Source organism: Pan troglodytes, chromosome 6 (assembly GCF_028858775.2).
Source record: "Pan troglodytes isolate AG18354 chromosome 6, NHGRI_mPanTro3-v2.0_pri, whole genome shotgun sequence".
NCBI lineage: Eukaryota > Metazoa > Chordata > Mammalia > Primates > Hominidae > Pan > Pan troglodytes.
In genome coordinates, this window is record NC_072404.2 from 25509304 (window position 1) to 25532192 (window position 22889).

Here is a 22889-nt window from a genome sequence, read left to right on the forward strand (position 1 = left end):
GGTGCCCACAGTGTGGGGGAGGCTCAGGCATGGCAGGCTGCAGGTCCTGAGCCCTGCCCTGTGGGTAGGCAGCTGAGGCCTGGTGAGAAATCGAACGTGGCGTGGGCAGACCGGCACCGTTGGGGGACCCGGTGCACCCTCCACAGCTGCTGGCCCAGGTGCTAAGCCCCTCACTGCCCTGGGCCGGGGGCACCGGCCGGCTGCTCCGAGTGCGGAGACCACCGAGCCCATGCCCACCCAGAACTCGTGCTAGCACAGCCCCAGTTCCCTCCCGCGCCTCTCCCTCCACATCTCCCTGCAAGCAGAGGGAGCCGGCTCCGGCCTCGGCCAGTCCAGAGAGGGGCTCCCACAGTGCAGCAGTGGGCTGAAGGGCTCCTCAAGTGCGGCCAGAGTGGACTCGGAGGCCGAGAGCGAGCGGGGGCTGCTAGCACGTTGTCACCTCTCAATATGAAAATATCATTATGTACATTTGCATAAATTATAACAATCTGTAGTGATATTTAGTATACGTATGCATTAAATGACGTTAACTGACTTTATCCTTTGGGTGAGGTGATGCTGAGACAATATTGCACAAGTCTCTTGAATTTCTGCAAACCTTGTGAACAGAGGTACTTACAGATTTTGTTCCAGACTAACTTTTCAAGAATGTTTAGATAGTTAAAGCCTTGGGAAATAAAAACAGTGCCCCTTCTAGAGCAGAAGACAACAAACAGAAGTAAACAAAAAGATTTGTTTATTTTCCAGTGTAATAAAGATATCTTCCTCTGGGGCAAAGATTGGGCATTTTATATTTATATAAAATGATTCCAATCCATTTTATATAAATCACTGGGGTTCCCTAAGCATGGAGTTTCTCAGCTGTGACACAAACTCCTTTCATGCACAGTAGCTCCCTAGTACTCTGCATTGTTCCTATAGGACTTGGGGTGCAAATGGGAACTGGCTGGTACAAACATGGAGCTTATTGAGGTGCAGTGAGTAATAATTAAAGTCCTTTTGTCTCTGATTTAGGAGTCTTTTGTCTTCAGCTAGCATCCATGAAGCTGTGGCAGAGTAACTTATTAGTTTGCAAATTGGATGAAATCTTAGACTCTTCACAGTTCTTTCCTTCAATAGATAGCAGTATCAATGATACTCAGGATTCTCTAAGTGAAAGGAACTTTTAGATAATCTGGTTTCCAATTCAGTGTTCTCATTTTATAGGTAAAGAAACACAGCTTAGAGAGGTCAATAAAATTGTTTATAAAAACTCCACCCAATGGGGTTAAATCACTGTCATTTACCATGTAAATTTTAAAAGTAAGAAATAAAAATTGGGTGTGAATATCTTAGAACACTAGGCACTTAAATATTTTTGTTTAATCATTCATTTCAGAGAGTTGGTATTCTTTCAGGCTCCCTTGCACATAGGCATAATTACACACAAAATATGGTATATTTGATGCCTATAAGAATCTTCTGCAACTGGTGATCTTGTCTATAGGCAACCAAATTTGAGATATTAGACTGTAACAAGTTACGGTGGGATGCAGAATTAGCAGGAACTTCTCTCCTGTATTAGATACATTGTATTTAGCTCTTTCTTGTCCATAATCTCATAAATTTGTAGGTCATTTTAATTACTAATGCATTCTACTTTTAAATGCTAAATTATGGTCCTCTTTGACGGCTCTTTTAGCTTCTATTTCCAGCTGTTTACTAAGAATGGACGAGGTATTTCATGTGTCCTTGTTTTTCTGTGACTCAATAAGTGCCGGAGCATTTTCTAATTATAGCCAATGAATGTGGAACTAATTACCTACAACTATACAGACTGCAGCTTATTTGCTATTGAAATCCTGGTTGTAGACTTAGGTTTGTTGATTCTGCCTTTCCCCCCCTAATTACTCCAATTTTATAACTTACTAAATTTTTGTCTTACTAAAAATTTTCAAACATATTCAGGACGAGTTATGAAATCAATGTGAATAAGTAGGAACAAGTCTAGCATTCAGATAAAACAACTGGGCTTTAAGGTGATTCAGTGTACCAAATATTTATTTCAAAGAAGTAGAAGACAAAATGATGCCATGAAGTTAGTTCCTACTGCCAAAGCGGAGATTTGGATGAGAAAAGAGTTTAGACCAAACATCTGAAGATCTTTATGTTTAGTAAGGAGAGCCAGTGATATTCTGAGTTGAAGATGGGTTGAACTTTTCCATGAATTGTCCAGGAAAAATACCACAAAAAATCACATAATGTGCAGAATTATCCATTATTTTTCAATTTTGTTCTCACTGTATGATATATAAAATCTATTTTAAAAGTGTTTTTCTACTTAAAAAATAACTATTCATTTCAAGTGCCTAAAGAATATTTTTTAAGAATATTTTTTAAAACTGAACTATGTACTGGCCCCCTGAAATACCTCCATTTCTAAAGGTAGGAATCAGAGCTTACCTTTGGAAGTCACAATGTACAATACAGCTGGAAATAAGCAATTCAACTAACAATGAAAGCTTTTAGAAATGTTAACAATACCCTTTTAAGAGGGAAAATACAAACCTAAATATCTATCCTTGGGAAATGAAATAAATTATACACTGAAATTCTGCAAACATTAAAAATAGGAAGACCTCTATATATTCATATGGGAAGACATTTACTATAAAATAGGGTAGACCCAAAAAGTGCAGGTAGTTTGATTCCACATGTCTTAAAACATTTTACAATTCACTACTTAAAAATCTCTAAAACTACACATGGAATTGACAATAGTGGTTATTTCTGGAAGCAGAATTGCCAAGTGGGTGTGTGTGGTGTGGGGAGGAATAGGGAGGGAGATTAATGACTGGTAGAGTGGGAAGATGTATATACTTTTACTATATGAATTTTTAAACATATATTGATTTTGTAACAAAATATCTACTTTTTGGGAAAAAAAGGCAAAGATGACCCATGTGGTGAATGCATAAAACAAATTAAAAGAGATCAAATTTCTGTCATTTTTAAGTATTCTATCCCTGACACACTAAGGTGATAAAAGTGCTTAAAAACCACATTACATATAGGCCAAAAAAAAAAAAAGATGCATTTATTGAAACAAGTGAAAATAATAATATCACATCAGAGGCAAAGTGATACCATTTGAAACTGTGCTTTTTATTTATCAATTTAAAATTATCTGTTGATGCTTTCATTATACAAAGGATTCACTGTTAAATACTATAGATATAGTTAAGGCATAATTCCAGCCCTCAGGAAACTTATTTGGTCAAGACAAATTTGATTAAGAGACAAGCTTTACAAACAGGTAAACAGTTTGAAATAATGCACAGTGTTACAAGTAGAAAAATATTTATTAAAGAAAAATAAGAATTATGGTTATGAAGCATGCACATTTAGCCTTGTCTGGAAAAAGTTTATACGAAGGTGGTGCCTGAGGTCTTTTACATTAGATAACTTCTTAGTCCTCTGTCAGGTTCTCCACCTGGAATGCCACAGCTAGTTTTTCTTCTCCAAGGGTCAAAATGCTGCTCTTCCAACAACAAGCTTAAACACTAAACATAAAGCATTAAACATTCATTGTCATTTGTACTTGTCATTTATACTTGTGTATCTTATAGACAAAACGGTAAGCCCTTAAGAGCAGAAACTGCTTAAAAGTCATTTCTGTATCACTGGTGACTAGTGAGGTGTCTTGCACAGTGAAATGGGTGAATGATAGGAACTGGAGAGAGGGTAAGGGATCTAGTCTAGGCTATAGGGTTTGTATGAGCAAATTCCAAGATAGAAAAGATAGACTAGGTTAGTGCAGCATGTGACAAATGTTTTGAAGAATACATAGTGGACACCATCATCAGTCTTTCTGTGTCAGAAAGACAGACAAACAAAAAAACAATGAACAAAGTTATGCTATTCTAGGAAAGACAAATGGCCAGATCTGACTTTTCAAAACTACTCACATTGTGAAAATAGCAGGAACAAATCTAGTTTCAAGTTCAGCATGCCGCTCCCTGTTTAATTCATAAAACACAACTGGCAGAAGTATTACTTGAAGCAAAACAAAAGTAACGTGGGAACTTGCTTATTTGCTAAGCCACAATGTATTTTTCCAGGAATAGCATAAATTTGGCATCTTTCTTGGTGTCTATGGAAAAGGGGTTTAGAATTGTTTCACTAAAAATTAAATTTCTATATTGTCAAACATGATTGTATACTCAAATTTTAAAATGTGAAGGGAACACTTACTAAGCATTTCCTGGGTATGCCACTATATTAAGTCCTGGTAATATGATATAGTTTATTTCAAATTTTTTTCAACTCATACTTCCTTTAAAATAGCACTGACCAAAAGAAAGTTAACATGAGCTTCATGTACAATTTTTAATCTTTTTGCAGAAAAATAAACTGAGAAAGGCTAAAATTGTTTTATTTAAGCCACTATACCAAGACATATTGATTTCACCAATATAAAAATTGAGATAGTTTACATTTTTTGGTACATCTTTAAGATCTGGTATGTATTTTATACTGACAGCACATCTCAATTTGGACAAGCTACATTTCCAGGGCTCAATAGTCACATGAATCTCAACTGTAATCAGAGAGGTTGGCCTGCATCCTTCCATTGTCTAGCACATCTACTTGTAGACAATTGTGAACATCTGCCACTCTGCCAATTCTATATCCCATCATTGTAAGTTCAGATCAACATATACCACTAGCAGAATTTATTCATTACCAAATATTAAGCTGTGAGACCAGCACTATGTCTGGTACTAAATAAATGGCAACAAAAATGCTGACATGGGAGTTCAACCATTCATGCATTTGCAGATACTAACACAGGTAACAGTGAGTGAACAATCCTCCCCCTTTTTTTCATACCACTTAATACAATTATTAATTTTCTTATTTATTGTGTGTATATGCACATCTGTTTCTCTTATGACATGCCACAAGGGAAGGAACTACACCTATCTTGTTTGCCATTGTATCCCTGGGCCTTAGCAGAATGTGTTATACAAAGTAGATGGTCAAGTGTGTGGAAAATGAATAAATATGGCCATGCATTGATTACCAGCTTCAACCAGCTTGTCATTTCATTACACTTTGTCAATTAGTCAAGAGACATTCCACATTTTCTCAATGTAAGCAGTGAACAGAACAACTGTTTTCTCTTCAGCACAATATCTTATAGCCTATTCCAATCATTAAAAAGTAATCTGAAATTTCCCACTAGTCAGAATCACATTTATCCTGTCTTCATTAGACTGTCCTCCAACACACAACAAAACTAGAATGGCTGAGGCACAAATGAACAAGTACAAGAAAACAGTCCTTTCCAGCAACCTCTCAGACTTAAGAAGACAAGGACACACATGCACTTGGAAGAAAGAAAAGAATAATGAATAGCATTTACCACCACACAGTCAGTACTGGCCTGGCTTTTAAGAGCTGTGAAGACTTCAGAAACTTCTTTGGCAAACTATTTTATGTTAAACAATAGAAATACTGTAGAAAGCCATGATAAAGGAAAACCTAAAATTAGTTAATGTCCTGAGTTTTTAAAAAAGCAAAATAAAATAGCATGTAATAAGGTGAAGCCTATTAAACACACACAAAATCAAATCATCAAAATCTCAAACTTAACTCATTCTTTAGTAATATAATATTGTATTATAAAGTCCTTTGGCTAGTCTTGACATTGTAGAAATAATTTTATGTAGAGTGCAAAACCTGGAAGAATATGAGAGCTGACAGTGAGAGCAGCTTTTTATTTTGTATAAAATGGTACTTTAACAATACTGGCTTTCCCCAAATTAATTTACAGTCAGTTTTATCATTTTTAGCATATAAAGCCTCCTACTCCTAGTTAAGTATTTTCTGTTTTGTAAACTACTGGCATACTTAACCTTTTCATATCACTGAAAACATTTATTCATCTATTGTATGTAGATCGATCTTTTAAAAACTGAATCGTGTTTAAAATACACTAAAGAAAATTACTTTTCCCTTTTCTTTTTGGCGAGCATTTCAAAGGTGGGGTAAATTCGGCCTCTTCACTGTGTTTTCTTTTCTTTTTTTTCTTTTTATGGTCACTTTGGTAACCACTGGAGTCACTGCCTTGGAAAACAGGGTCCTGGTCCTGAACTTCCTGGTGCTTTTTCTTCTTCTTCTTTTTCTTTGGCTCCTCCTCCCAGATGCCATTCACATTATTAGTATTCTGCAGGGCTGACTCTTCCATTGGAGTGTCATCTGCATCATCTGCTAGCTTTGTGGTACCACTGTCCACTTCATATGTCTCTGGGTCTTTCTTCTTTTTCTTCTTTTTAGGTTTTTTAGCAGCTTCCTCAGTGCCATTTTCTGTAACTTCTTCAGAAACTTCAGAGCGCTTGAATTGTAAACTATAGATTAACAGTTAAAAAAATTAACAGAACAATAAGCAAAAAACAAAGAACAAATTGAGATCAAGATATCCCAACAGGCTAAGATTTTCTAAATAATGACTCCAGTACAAGACACATAACCATGGCATAAATACCAAATATTCTATCCTGTTATCCCTCAACCCACTAAAATATGTATGGGCTGCTGAATGTTAAATTGAAAAATGTTAAATTTAACATTAAATTTTAAATTCTTTCTTTATGAATAACTTCTCCCAGACTGTTTCCACACATAAAAATGACATGAAAATCTTGTCAAAACATGTCTTCCAAGTTTTGGGTTGTTTCAGAAAAATTTGGTCACTGAACATTAAACACCACAATACCTAGGCTTATTAACCAAACCACTGACATCTAATAGAAAATATGATCTGGTATTTATCAAAGCAATGGAGTTTCCAGTCTACTATTTTAATCTTGTTTCAAATAATAGTCCATTGTTCTACTTAGCTGATACTAAGATAGATAGTATTACTTTAACATTGTGAATTATTTTACACCACTAAAATAAAACATGGATCGATGAAGTAGCTTTCTCTCCAGAACTTCAGTCTTATACAGTAGCACTAGGCACATGTACCTAATCACTACCAAAAACATAACTTTAGAAATTCAGTTCCTCAGTCAGACTTAGTCATATTTCAATGCTCAATAGTGAGGCTGCTGTATTATGTATATAAACTGTATTTCTGTCATTACAGAAATTGAACAGCTGTTCCAGAACTTCAACCCATACTCTTGTAACTTTAAGGCAAAATACAGAAAAAATTATTAGCAATAGCAGCATTTTAAGAGTTGTCTCTCTCCTTCTTCCTTTAAACTTGGCTCCCATGGAATCAAGCTCAAGATCAGAGTTAATTCTTATAATAATTTCTATACAGAATAATACAGAAATTAAAATATCTGGCACAGAAGACAATAATCAACACAATTTTTTGTGTGTAAAAACAAAGCAGGCCAATAGTTAGGAAGGTAATTGTGCTTTCAGTAGTTTCAAGTTTAGAGGTCAACTTTAAAAAAAAAGTTAACAACAAAATAGAAAATACTCAGCAAAATTGAGCTATTAAATATTAAAATACAGACCAGTTAGCTAGTCTGTGTTTCAGAATATTTATTTGATGCACTGTTACAGATTACTTAAGAGTATTGTTTATATTGACTTTATGGTTTGAAAGCATGAATATTCCTATAAACAGGTATTTTTAGAGAGGCTTATTCTCTTTAAAATTAAAATAAAATTCTCTTTAAAATTCAGAATTAAATAGAAATTAAGTACCTAGTGATAATTACGTAATGATAAACTAACCTTGTGATATTTAGTTTTCCCCGAATGCAGAATACTCCAGCAGCATCTGAGTCTAAACGAAATACTTCAAATTCTAGTTCATCACCCATGTTTATCTCCATGGTTTGCCACTGCTCCGCTGACAACTGCTCAGGTTTAGGAATGGAGGCATTGAAACACCCATGTACTAAACAGCCAATGTGGCTAGAAGACACTTTATTAACTATACCCTGGGAAGAAGAAGGAAGAGCGTAACATAAAGAACACATCCACAAAGTTAAAAGGTGAACCAAACTTTACAAGCTTCAAATAATCTTCAAAGAACAAACATCAAATTAATGGTCTAATTTAATATGGAAAAAGTTTACCTCAATTAAAACTTACCACATGTCATGCCAAAACATCACTTTAGAATACCACTGGGTTTTGAGAAAGCTCAAACTTTATTATATAAGTAATTGCACATTAACTGTCTAACTGGGCACATTAACTTTCTAACTGGATAAACTAACCTGCCCCCGCCACCCTGTCCAAGAAAAAAAACCATCTAAACTCCCCACTGCAGGATTCCTTAGGGAGGACATTATTACTCTTTAGCTACATTGAAACCAAGCAAACCCCATATAACTTCTAAAAAGACCTCATATGCGTTTTATAACTGGGATCCATGTTACGTTTCTGTAAATAGACCAAATTTCAAAGCTTAAAAATGCATTCTTTAATTATTTAATTTAGCATGATGCAAGCATTCCATTAGAAGACAGCTTACCCTTTAAATGTAAATATTGACCATGACTATTTTTTGGCTAAATCATGAAAGTATTATTAGAAGCTTTAAAACTAAAACAAAAGTATGTGCTATATGATTTTAAGATGAGACTTTGCATAAAACTTATTTTTCTTCTCAGGGTCAATATATACAAAGCATATAAATGAGACTCAGAAATATTAAAAATTCACATTTTCTGAATTATAAAACTGCAAATAATGCTGACGTGTATACAATGCTGTTTAACATCAGCAACCCTTTACACATGTGACGGAATAAAACTTCCCTATCTGGTATGATCAGAAGTCTAGTGTTCCCACTGGTAGTTTCCAGATGGTCTAGATAAACAAACTGGTACAGCTATAAAATAAAAGATTATTCGGTAATAAAGATAAATAAGTTCTCACCATAAAAAGACATAGCGAAACCTTAAATGCATATTGCTAAGTGAAAGAAGTCAATTTGAAAAGGATACATACTCTATTCTTCTTCTTTAAAAAGGCAAAACTATGGAAACAGTAAAAAGATCAGTGGTTGCCAGGGATTACAGGGAACGGAGGGAAGAAGGGAGAAATGAATAGGTGGAGCACAAGCGGTTTTCAGGAGAGGATAACTATTCCGTATCATACTATAATGGAAGATAAGTTGTTGGGATTCACTCAGGATAGTGGCAGAAATATTAAAGGGAAATATTAGGGAAAGTTATAGGGAATAGTCACAAACCTTTTTGGAAGGCCAAAAGGTTACATAGCTTGTAATAGCTGAACAGGCCGAAGACAGCCGGTTCTTACCTTAGAGCATTAAGTTACAGAGTAAATACTAGGGACAATAGAGGCTTCCCCAGTTAAGTCTGTTTACCCTACCTCTGTTAACTAACCTTTAAGTCAGATGGCCCTCTGCGGGGGCAGGGATACTGCCCCCAGTGATATTTACTTTAAACCTCGGTACCTGAGCTTTAATCATTCATAGAACTACTCACTTAACCATGTTAATTATCCAAAAGTGTGTGGACTCAGAGCTTCTGTTGTTAATTGTATACGAAATAAATGCCTGGAGTGTGAACTACTCAGGGCCAGCGGCAGTGACAAACCTCTCTTGGTGTGTAGGCAGTCGGACACTCAGCAGTACTGGCAAAACAATATCTGTGTGTCAGTGTACGTTTCATTCATCCATCTTTTAGGTCAAGGTCTGCAGGCAGACCCCTGCAGCTAATGCCCTCTTGTGAGGAGCAATACCTCAATAAATGCCATGACACATTTGTGGAAACTCATAGAATGTACAACACAAAGACTGAACTCTAATGTAAACTACAGACTTTACTTGATAATAATGTATCAATATTGGCACAAAAATTGTAACAAATGCACCATACTAATGCAAGTTAATGTTGATAATAGGGGAAAGGGGGTGGTTATATGGGAACTCTATACTCTCCATTCAATTTTTCTGTAAACCTAAAACTGCTGTTAAAATATATATCAATTTCAGAAAATCAATGAAAGAAAAGGTTTTTTAATATATGAATCCAGAACAACGGGAAAGCTACATGAAGGAGAGAGTGCATCTCAAGGCCTACCTCACACTACACACAAAAATTATTTGAGAATGATCACAGACTTAAATGGAAAAGCTAAAACTAAAAGCTTGTAGAAGTCGACAGAACAGTATCTGCACAACTTTTCGGCAGACAAATTTCTTTGATAGGGTCCAGAAAGCAATAGTCATAAACATATACAATGATAAATTGGACCTCATCAAAATTAAAAGTAACTGTTCATCAAATAATACCATTACAAGTTAACAGACAAGTCACAGATTGGAAGAAAATATTCAAAATACTTATCTGAAAAGAATTCATTTTAAGACTAAAAAGAACTGCTATAAGTCAATAATAAAAATACAAAAACCCAATTAAAAATGGGCAAAATACTTGAACAGGCCCTTCTTACTGAAATATATGAAAAATTGCTTATGAGGGAAACGGAAATGCAAATTAAAACCATAATGAGATACTACTATATGCCCATCAGTACAATTAAAGGACAATAGCAAATGTTAATAACGATACAGAGTAAATGAAGTGTTGAATGGGAAATCAGTCTGACAGTGGTTTTATATAAATACCCTGTGAACTAGCTCTTCTACTTCTAGTTATTTACTTAAGAGAAATGAAAATGTATGTTTTCATTCATATGTCTGAAAATATATGTTTTCATTCATATGTCTGAAAATATATGTTTTCAATAGCTTTATTCATATAAGCCCCAGCCTGAAATCAATCCATCAATGAAGACAAATAATTATATTGTGATATAGTCATATAACTGAATACCATGAGCAATAAAAAGGAACAAACTACCAATACACACAACAGCATGGATGAAACTCAAAAACATGCTGATCAAAAGAAGGCAGATTTTAAGAATGTATAATGAATAATTCCATTAATATGGAATTATAGAATAAGCAAAACCAACTTATGATAAAATCAGAAGAGTAATTATATCTGCAATAAAGAGAAGGAATTGGGCCAGGAAAGGGCATGAAGATCCTTTCTAAGGAGATGGAATGGTATACAGACCTGACGAAATTCACTGAACTGAACAATATGATCTGTGCGTTTTATTATATGTAAATTTTATCTCACCAAATATTAATAATAATAATTGAAGAAAAAGTGGGTGGTCAAAAATATTTGAGGACTGGATCTTGTAGTAGGTAGATTAAAAGGGATATTTTTCATTTCATACTTTTTCTACAATCTGTTATTTCCATGTACATGTATATATGTTATTTCCGTGTATGTGTGTGTGTATTTTTACAGACAGGGTCTCACTGTTGCCTAGGCTGGAATGCATTGGCGCAATCATAGCTCACTGCAGCCTTGAACCCCTGGGCTCAGGTGATCCTCCTACCCCAGCCTCCTGAGTAACTGGGACTACAGATGCATGCCACCATGACTGGCTAATTTTTTATTTTGTGTAGAGATGAGGTCTCACTATGTTGCCCACGTTGGTCTTAAACTTCTGGCCTCAAGTGATCCTCCTGCCTCAGCTTCCCAAACTGCTGTGATTGTAGGTGTGAGCCACTGTGCCTGGCCTACATGTTTATATTTAAAATAATAATTTACACAAAGTAGATGGAAGTTAAGTTTGTTAATTTCCAAATACAAATCTACTGCCAACTTTAGTAGTCCAGTTATAAGATCCCAGTTTAACAGGCAAAGGATACTACTTGTATTAATTTGATATTGAAAAATGAAAAAAAATTGTAAGTGTCTTGTGGGTTTTGTCATGGTTAAATTGATCTATATTTTTATGAACAATATCAAGGGTTAGTTAACAGTTCTGATCTATTAAAATATTTATCAGCTAAGGAAAAGAACATATACACACACATACAAGTATACATACGAACATGTGTATACACACAGAGAACTGCTGGAGGAAGAGAGGAGAAAGTAAAGAGTAAAAAAGGATCTATTTCAGCAGATTTCGTATCAATATCTGCATTTCCAGCTTATGAAAAACTGGAAGACCTTTCCCACAGAGCTTCCATTTCCAAGGCACAGACTGGCTGCCGTGTCCTCTGTCATTGATAAATTTTCATTACTCCCTGGCCCATTTGAATTCCTGTTTCATATACTGCTATATTCTTTGAATCCTTTATAAAGAAATAGTATTTGTGTAGAATTGAGAACGTTTGAAATAATAATGATAATTGATTTTTTTGCCCTTAAAATCATTCTGCTACTATGAAAAGAATAAAGTGGATGGGACATATATTGTGTGCATGTATGTGTTTTAGGAGGATATTCAAAAACTTACCTACGTTTGAACGATACAAATTAATTTTTCCTTAAAAATAATATTTATTTACTCACAATAGCAATTTATTTGAGTCCCAAGGTATATATTATCTCTTAAAATGTTCCAAGTTACATAATTATAGAATTATACAAAAGGAGCTAGAAAAAAGTGATACACATACCATAAGCTTTTGCCCCGGTTCAGGGCAGAAAATAACAAAATCGGCTTCAATGTTAAGATGAATGTGTCCTTGATCATCATAAATATCTCCAAGCTCTCCCACGACTTTGATGTTATCATATGCAATAGGGACACCTAAAAGGCTGTAAAAAGAAAAAGTTGAAAATGATATCTTTTATCGTCTTTTATTTATTTATTTATTTGGAGACAGGGTCTTGCTCTGTCACCCAGGATAGGGTACAGTGACATCAACAGGGCTCACTGCAGCCTCGACCTCCTGGGCTCAATTGATCCTTCTGCCTCAGCCTCCCAAAGTGCTGAGATTATAGGTGTGCACCACTGCACTCTTTCAAACCAGGCCATTTTCATACTGATTAGATATTCTATCCAAAACTTACACATCCCCTAAATACACCACCTATGTCAAAAACAATAGTATATGATTAGTCTGTAACAACTTTAGTAGTCCCATTTCACCAATGGATTCTGATGTGTTGGCTAAGTTAAAATGATGACTCAAGATACACAGAAACAAAATGCCCAATTAATGCATTAGCAGTAAATCAACTCTTCTTCCCTGGCCAAGTCCCATTCTTTCTATCCTAGCACGACTATTTGAATTCTTCAAGTTATACTAGGATAGAAAGAAGGGACTTAGCAAAGAAAATGTGTATCTCTGTGGACATGACTGATTAAGAGGCAATTTTGGTATTATTCACTATTACTGAATTTCAGTACTTGACGGCGTATAACAAGGGAAGCATTACGGTTAAAGCCGAAGCCCCTGAATTTTAAAGTCAATGACTTAATAGAGAAAATCCCAAACTTCAACTGTTGATAGTAAATGCAAATGTTAATACAACTACATTATTTAGGAACTGACTGACACTTTAGTCTACAAATGTAACAGTCAGGATTAAGGGACAACTATTTTTCAAACTGTTATTTCTTAGCTTTTAAGGAATTATAACTATTAAGGAGAAAGACCTAGTGGTGGGAGACGGAGGGTGTAGTGAGCTGAGATCTCAGCACTGCACTCCAGCCTGAGCGACAGAGGGAGACTCCATCTCAAACAAAGGAACAAAAAACAACAAAACAAACAAAACCTGGTGGCTTCATTACCACACCCACTACTTGTTGGAGAAAACTTCCCTGACTCCCCCAGGCAAAGCTGAAATCATTCCTCTACTCCTATAGGCCAACTTTCTCACTGTTCTTAATCTAATTGTACTGAACCTATCTGTATATATGTTTGAATTTCACACATGACTCTAAGGCCTTTGATAGCAAAGAATATTTTTTGTTGAACTCACACTTCTAACAATTCACATAAAATAAGGGAAAGAATTTATCCCTAATAGATGTTGTTTAGTAAAACAGCCAGAAGCCACAGAAAATACACTTTAAGAACTACCAAATTAGGAAAACCCTAACTCAGAGTCTTACTCGGGAAAGCAATTTTCTGAGGTTTTAATTTCCGCATGTGGCATTCCTAAGCTGGAATCATCCTATCACTAAGACAATGTTAGGGACACAGAAAACAGAGAATAGGAAGGAAAATTAACTGCCATACTAGACAGAAAAACAAATTATCAAGACTTTATTTCCGCTAATCAAAGCCTTGTCTCTCAAGTATCAGAGTGATTCTCAAGGGGAAGGAGGGCTGTGGTCCCCTGGTGGAAGGGGGGACATTTGGAAATTTGTGATACTAGTCATGGTTATCACAAACTTTGCAGAAGCCAGGGAAGAAAAGAGTCTGTCATGTACAGGACAGTCTGATACAATGAGGAAATGTCCTTCGCTCTGACTTTTGAATAAAAGGACAAATCTATTTACAAATAGCTAGGCACCTAATTTAACTCTTAAAACACATCAACACAAAGTCATCTTTGCACAGTTTTAATATATATTAAAATTTTCAGGAACTTAGCAGTATATAAATTCAAGGGGGATTTTGGTAAAAGTCATCAGATATGTGAACACAGGCACCCAACACTATATACTTTTTCCTCCTTCACTTTTGTTTTTCAGATACCATCCTAAATAGGTATCAGGGCAAGGTGGTAGCCTCACTTCAGTTCTTTAATACTATATGTTCAATGTTTTGTCCCTTAATAGTAATGCATAGTTCAAAGTGTGGTGCCTGATTTGCACTTGAATAAACAGCATACCCAAGTAATATGGAAGGAGTGGTGTCCAGATCTGTTCAGAGCCACTCTGCGTGATTTCCCCCTCTAGCCTGTCAAGTGCAGGCAGTACTGGTTACAGAAAACAAGATAGTTGCTTGTGTTTCCAAATGTTATGACTACTTTGTATATCCTTTAATTTCTCAAATCCATCCTCTCTAATCATTTTCTCTTGGACAATTATAACATTATCTTAATTCCTCTCCTCGTCCACTTTCTCATCCTATTTGGTAGCTAACCATTAAGTAAATGTTGTTTCTTAAACTGCAAATCTGATATGCCAGGGACTGCAGAGAAGTACTACTTTCTCAAAAGTGTGCCAAGTCTCAGGGTTAAAGGGACTGAGAGGACGGAGCACTAACCCTGCTTAAGAAAACAGAAACACAAAAGGAAAAACAACAACAACCCCACCTTACCCCCAAAATAACAAAAACTGGCGATGGCAGGAAGGGAAAAGCAAAATGGCCATCCTCTCTGAGTCATCTGTGACCCCCTGCCCTCTCCAATGGCATCCAATGCCTTTCCCCTGACATAAACCTTATTCTACTTATATAATAGATACAGTTCTCTGGGCAAAGCATACCAGTTCACATCCAGTATCCGTTTGTTTATGCCACTCTCTTTGCCTGGAATGTTACCATGTTAAAGTACCCTCTTCAATCAAGTTGTTCTCAAAGGTCCCAAGATCCAAATTCTACACTCCTTATCTTATTAGATTTCTGTCAAATTTTAACACTTTACTATTTATTGGCTTGTATTTGTATCTCTACTACAGCTTAAAGCTCCTTGAAACAGAGATTTTATTTTTTGTTTTTGTATCTCAAGTGTTCGGTATGTAATATAAACATACAAGAAGTGTATATGGGTGCTTGGAAGAATCTGCAGATTCTAGACATGCGTGGAGGTCCAGGATCCCTTAAGAAACTGATAAAAACTTCCGATGCAGTGCCCACGGAACTTCACATAGGAATTCCTGAAGGGCAATCATGAATCCCTAGAGAATCCATTCACTCTAGTTTTAGAACCCCGCTTTTGAACCAAAGTATAGTCCAGAGGAATACTAAAGCACATGCCCGCGCCCCCCGCCCCACACCTGTGTAATTCTAAGTTTTCAAGTCACTTTTGAATACCGTAATATAAATGCATACGTTTTGTTTTTTTCTCTCCCCAAAGCAACAGGCTCACTAGTTCGACTGAATAAATCTTCTCAAAAACAACAAAATCCCGCTAAACTAATGGCATTTTCATAATCCCCAGATCAGGTCCAAGAGAAGAGAAAATGGGGAAATTACCAGAGTGAGATCCAACAACAAAAAAGGTCCTTCATGTTTTACAAATAGAACGGTTGGACTAATGCTTCATATGCTATCTTCTATGGAATGAGAATCTACTCAAGCACTGCAAACCAAATTTTTATTGTCAAATGAGAAAACATCATCCGTAAGGGGATAAATGAAACGTTGAATGCCAAACAGAACTGGGCCTACTAGGTCTCCAGATCCCTGGTCTTTTCCTACCCCCACACCAGGGTTCTGGAGCAAGAATCTCCACTCCCTCCGCCCACACCTGAACTTCATCTTTAAGCTTTCTTCTCTATCTATGAAAGGCACCCTGTATAGATCTTTACCAGAGCGGTACTGGCCTTGAGGGACGGATCGCGACTCTAGAAATCCAGGGGGCTAAGCTCTGGGGGACAATGCGACCTTTGCCATTTGCCCCTTTCTGCTGCGTCGTCAGCACATCCACCTGCTTTACTTCCCGTGCACAAAAGAAGGAACAGGCAAAGAGATCGGTACCTCTCAGAATAGCGAAGGAGCTCCGCATCAAGCTGTTCTCGAATGCCGGTGCGTTTCCTGTTAAGGTAGCGGGGCGACAGCGCAATGTGCCTTTGGTGCGGCCCGGCCACCAGGCATGAGTAGCGACTGTTCACCAGCGCACAAGCAGCGGCATAAGTCGGCAACTCTAGGCAAGGCAGGACGCCAGCCTGCCCTACCAGAGACCCATCAGAAGCCGCCGCTGGCCGGGGCGCCTCTGAGCAACCCGCAGCCATGCTGCTTGTCAAGGTTCCCACGGCGCGCGCCGTGACGCAAGCACAATCGCCGGTCCCCGACGCTCGTTTTACGCCATCCACCAACGACCACGCCCCTAGGAATTTCCCCTCCTTTCGCTGCATTACGCAGCCCTGACCAGCAGGGGGAACCGCGTTTTCGCGCTTCCAGAACGGGAGCTTAGAGCCTCGGAAACGCATTGAGCACTCAGGAAAGCCAACCGACTGCTCTTTTAAGGGCAGGCAAATGTGTGTTTTCGCACAGAAGCTTATTGGATTAAGTAGGTAGCTTAAAAAGGGGGGTTCTCACTTTGATCATTTCCAGTAGTAAGGTGGGTTTGGTAGAATTTTACAAGCTTGGACTGTACAATAAAAAATCAAAATATTTATGGAGTATATTTTATGCAGTACACGGAATCCTAAGAAGCAGGCCTGATAATTGTAATGCAACGCATCTGAAAACGAACCCACTAGTTCTCTCCTGTCCCGCTTCTCTTCTCATTATGCAACTGCTAATCAGGGAATCATACAGCCAAGTTGTCAGCCTCGGATCCTCTTTTGTATCCCCAAGTATCAAATCAGCCCGAAGACCTGTATTGCCCAAAGTGGAAATATCATTCTATTTGGACACTATTCTCTTTCCCTGCCGCCAAAACCGCAGGACTCCCTGCCTGTGGAAGCCTAGCTCAATGGTCAGGAGGACACTCTGGGGCAGCCAGATCTTCCCTGAAATACATATGATCGTATTGTGCCCTGTTTAAGCCCTACGTAGGCACCCCATTTTCTCTAGGACAACACAAACTCCTGAAAATGGCTTATAAGTTACAAGGCCATTTTGTGATCTGCGTGGGCACACAGCCTCTCTCTTCAGCTTCATTTGTCACACTCCCCACCCTAATATTATCATGCTGCTTGATCCACTTTCAGGTCTCTCTTTGTGCAGTCTCACGCTGTTCCTTCCACCAAGGAATATAATAGCATTTTTCACAAGGGTAAATTCTACTCATGTATGAATTTCTAGCTTAGATTTTACATTCTATACCTTTGCAAAGAGTTTTCAAGCACCCCACTCCTCTTTCTCTATAAGGATTAGGTAGTTACCCATCTATGTTGGTTTTTATGTTAATTTTTTATTAACTGTCTTTGCTTGCCTGTTCCATCAATAGATTCCTACACTCACTAAAGTGGGGACCATAATATCTGTATTGTTCACTACAGTAGCCCCCCACAATTTATCCCTCCTCCAAAGAAACGAAACCAAGAAAAACCCAACCAATACATCTTGAATGAATAACCTGATAGTGAGTTAATAAACAATAAGTGATAAAGAGCTCACAGCCTAAGTGGAAGTGGGATCTAAACATAAACATATAACAGGTTATGCTGGATAAGTGCCAAGAGAAATGCGTAGCAGTGATGTGAGTATTAACATACTCCCTCATCTCCTAAATACTGCAAAAAGCCTCTTAGCCTCTCTAAACCTGATTTCTGACTTGTAAAATACGAAAAATAATACTTGCCCTGCTACCTTAGAGAGATGATAGGAGGGTCAAACAAGATAAATAAAAAGCATTTTCTTTAATATTCCTTAAATAACTGCAAACTCAGCATGAGATGATAGTGGGATGAGACTGCCCCCAAAACCTAATAGTAGACACTTTTAAGTCCATAAATGGGAAACATAATGGCTTTTACCTTCATTTTGTTGCAAAGTCCTGTGATAACCCTGTGCAGGACCCTTTTGTTCAATGTGCTCAAACTTGGCTAAACAATGAAGTCACCTAAGGTGAGGAGCTTTAAGAACTCCTGATGCCCAGATGACATCACAGATCAATTCAATCAAAACCTCTCCAGGTGACTACACCTTACAGTCAAGATGGATCTAGACTGGCTGTAAGTGATTTGAATGAAAACAATTTGGCCAAGAAAGAATTTAGTAAAAAACAAGCTGGACATCATGACAATTTGACCAAAACAAAACGTTAACTGAAATCAAATATTCCAGTAATAATCTTTCACAACTGGTAAATGTAGTGCACCCATGCAGTAGTTTTGTAACCCTAGGTATGTCCAGTTGCAGTTAGAAGTTTGCTTGTTTAATTTTGAAACTGATTTTCTCATTTTCAGTTTTAAAAATTCTGACTTGATCATTAGCTGCTATCCATGCTCTGCATGATTTGGGAGCAAACAAGGTGATTCTGCCTGCATGCCAGTGTTCACCATTGTGGGGTTACTTTACAAATTAACCTGCTCCACCTTCGACACAGGGAAGAAAACAGAAATACCATGAGTTCCTCCTACCTACCCTACCCTGCAGACATATACAAAGTTTATTTGTTCAAAGACCTGTAGTTGAACTGAACCATTTTATTTTTCTCTAAAATTTGTCCAAGTTCCACAAAAAGTAAGGCAATGGTGGTCCCTGTCTCATGAAAAGCTCTGTTAAGTCAAAGGCAATGTGCTGAGAAGATCTTCATTCTACAAGGAGGAGAAAGAAAGTTAGAAATAATTTTGACCCCATGACCAATGGCCTCAGAGGAAGAGAGAGAAAATTTCCTGTGCAACTGTCTGCATTATTTTATCACTGACCTTGCCACCTCCAGCATGCACACACATATACCTTATTATATTAGTGTGTTTCTATTCCTCACAATCAGATAATCCCTGGAGCAACATAAATGTGCAAAAATTGGTGGTTTGCTGAAATAAATAATGGTGGTTACAAAGTAATATGTGCCATATGCTCTGATTGTTACAGAACACATGCACACTTATATGCTTAGAAAAAAATCATGGGGCACATGATTGTATTCATGCATCTAGGTCAACAACAGCTGATCTATATGACGGTGGTCCTGTAAGTTTATAATGCCATGTCTTTTTACTGTATCTTTTCTATGTTTAGATATACTTAGTTGCACAAATACTTGCCACTGTGTTACGGTTTCCTACAGTATTCAGTACAGTAACAGTCTGTCCAGGTTTGTAGACCAGGAGCAATAGGCTACAGGCTATTTATCAACCAGCTAAATAGCAATAGGCTATTTATCAATCAAGGAATCTAACCCAGGCATGACTTATGCCATAACTTATCCTTTCAATTACTAAAGATCTTCACATTTTCTATGTAGATGACCAAAGCTGATAAAGGAGGAGATTGGCATAGCACATCATATAGCGTAAGTGTGTAGTAAGGTATGTCATCTGGATTTATGTAAGTATGCTCTATGATGTTCATGCAATGATGAAATTGCCTCATTATGCATTTCTCAGAATGTATCCTTGTCATTAAGCGACACATGTCTATACCATATGTTAAAGTTAGTCATCTCTTGAGTGTGAATTTATACTTTCCTTTTATTTTTGTGAATTTTTATATATCATTTTAATGTTTTATACAGAAAAAAATCAGAAACTTAATCAGAAGATTTAAGTTGTTACAGGAAATACTCTAGTTTTAGATGATTTAATAGTGTTGGTTGGTGCAAAAGTAATTGTGGGTTTTGCCATTACTCTTAGTGGGAAAAATGACACTTACTTTTGCACCAGCCTTAATACAAAGAGAAGAGCCTACCTAGATGCTAAAGTCACATTGCTTGAGTTCAGATCCTGGCTCTGTCACTTACTAGATGTGTGATGTTAGGCACATTTCTTTCATTTTTCAAAAAGCTAAAATTATTACAGTAGGATTATGTGAAGATGGAATCAGACAGGAATTTTTGACTATATGTAATGGTTTGCATAAAAAATTCCTATAAAGAGCATTCCATGAAAAATGTCATTGTATCAGTTAGCTTTTGCTGCATAACAAACTATCCTCAAATGTAGTGGCTTTAAATAAAACTATTAATTTAACTCATAATTCTATGGGTACAAATTTGGGCAGCACTCAGTTGGGTTCACTTGTGCATCTGTCCTCATGTGTGGCCCCATGTGTCTGGTGTTCCAGCAGGCTAGAGTGAGCTTGCTCTCCTGGCAGCTATGCAGATTTCCAAGATAGAGCAGGAAGCACACAAGACCTTCTGTCTAGACTCTAGAACTTCCACAATGTCAATCCAATGTATGGGGTACATCTGACCTCATGTACTTTGTTCTTTGCCTCAGAGAGGCTCAGAAGCTTCTTCTGTCATATATCAGGGGTATATAAGTCCCTAGGAATGCCCACCCTGGATAAAGAGCAATACTAGTACTGACAGGAAGGATTTCATCACACTTATATGACTGTTTATATCAAATTGGTGGAATGAGTGATGAGTGTCAACATCACAATGACCAACATTATCACAGGTAAACTTTACTACAAACCTGCCAGATGCTATGCCCAGTGCCCTAGGTAAATCACTGACAGATAATCTTTATGAATTGATTACACTAATGACATATATTTACAAGCGAGAAGCCTGTATTCTAAAAGAAATGTCAGCCTCATGATGGTAGCTATCCTCTCTGTATTGCTAACAGTCATATGCCCAGGGCCTAATGCATACTCCTTGAGTGAATGAACCAATGACTTTCCCAAGAATACCCAGCGATTTATCAATAAAGGAATCTAACCCAGGCATGAATTATCCCATAACTTATGCTTTGAATCACTAAAGATCCTCACTTTTTCTATGTCTATATCAAAAACTGATGAAGAAGGAAATTGTAAAAATTGATGGTTTATTTTATTTAGTCTCTGCCTAAAAAAATGCTAAGGTAAGATATTTGACCAAATTGGTAAATATTAACATTTTAGTAGGATTGGAAAGGTGTCAAACAAGCACCAGTTTTAGCCGAAATATATATAATACAGGGTATATCAACCAAATGTTTGTTGATGCAGACCACTTGTGTTTCACAAATTTGCCAGCAGATGGCAAAAATGAGCTTAAATGTGTAAAGTTTTGCTTTAGCTTAAGGACTGTAGAAATGACAAAAGTGAAGGGAAACTTTATTGATGGCTTGTTTTTATCTACAATCCTTCTTCAACAGAGAACTTAGGATGAATTTTTGACTCTGAAGGCTCCTTCTACTTGCTTGTTAGATTGTTGACACTACATGATACACATGTGCCTAAAGAGAATGAGGAAATATATTAACAGAGCACATTATATTACATACACACACACACACACACACACACACACACACACATGGTTTAAACCTGAGCTTTAAAATATGGAGCTAAATAAAGTCATGCCAATTTTTTAGCTCCTGATGTTACAATTATCTATCTAGGTAAAAGCCAAGAAGGCAACTGCCTAGCACTTTGGATGAAAGATGTCAGCTAGAAAGGATTAGCTTAAATAATAAAATAAATTTGAGGTGTGTGGGTGTGTACGAGTCTGCATACATGTAGATGTGAGCACTGATGACTGCTTCTAGAGGTTGGGAAGAGGTAAACAAGGTATCTTAAGGGGGTGAGTCTACTTTAGGAGGACAAGATGCCATCTGTATTTATTGTCCTCTTACAAAAACTAGTGTTAGTATTTCTTCTAAGCCCTATTTCCTCTCTAATCAGACCTTTCTGCAATCGAATTTCAACATCCTCCTTTCAAGTTTTTCAAATCCAGTGAATTAAGCTAATACAATTGGCTGTGATGCTTGCAAGGGTGCCTGTGGAAATTCTCATTTACTTCCACCTGTCTTTTGCTCAGTGCAGAACAGAAATAGAAAACAGTTTTCTTTTTTATATTTTGAAGATTACTTTAATGCTGTAGTTTAATAAAGCACTTGCTGACTGCAGAAACTGTGTAGATGTGAACTCCAAGATTCTTGACATTAAATAGTTCCAAAGAATGTGGTACGGAAAGTTTGAGGGTGGTAATTAAAAAAATGAAATTTAGATGCAGTGCCTTTTGATACACAATTTACTCTGAAGTGACCAAACACAATTTATATTAATGTATCATATTCTAGACTTCCCGTTACAGCTACAGGGTGCTTAATACACCTATGCTTTGGAAATTATTATAGTTATGAATTTATCGTTGTCCAATGGCAAAGTGAACTTGCCCAGTTGTGAAAAATGCCCTGCAGGAATTTACAAATTAAGTCATTACTTTAAGGCCACAGTTGTTAGTAAAATATCTGAAAGTCCAAAATTTGCACTGAGTAGGATAGACTAATGAATAAAATGAAAGACTAATGAATAAAAGAAAGCTACTCGATTTCTTTGTGTCTCACTTTGCCTTGAT

The 22889-nt window shown here is 37.0% G+C and overlaps 1 protein-coding gene across 1 annotated transcript; it reads right to left on the reverse strand.

Annotated features, from left to right (window-relative positions):
• Nucleotides 1–3123: 3123 nt before the first annotated feature.
• On the reverse strand, nt 3124–16769 carry POLR1F (RNA polymerase I subunit F). Its single transcript, XM_519541.7, has 4 exons — nt 16460–16769; nt 12479–12620; nt 7741–7949; nt 3124–6392 (listed from the first exon to the last, which is right to left on the reverse strand). Exons 1-4 carry the CDS (start codon nt 16711–16713, stop codon nt 5981–5983), a joined length of 1017 nt encoding a protein of 338 aa, XP_519541.5. The 5' UTR covers nt 16714–16769; the 3' UTR covers nt 3124–5980.
• Between the last annotated feature and the right edge of the window lie 6120 nt (nt 16770–22889).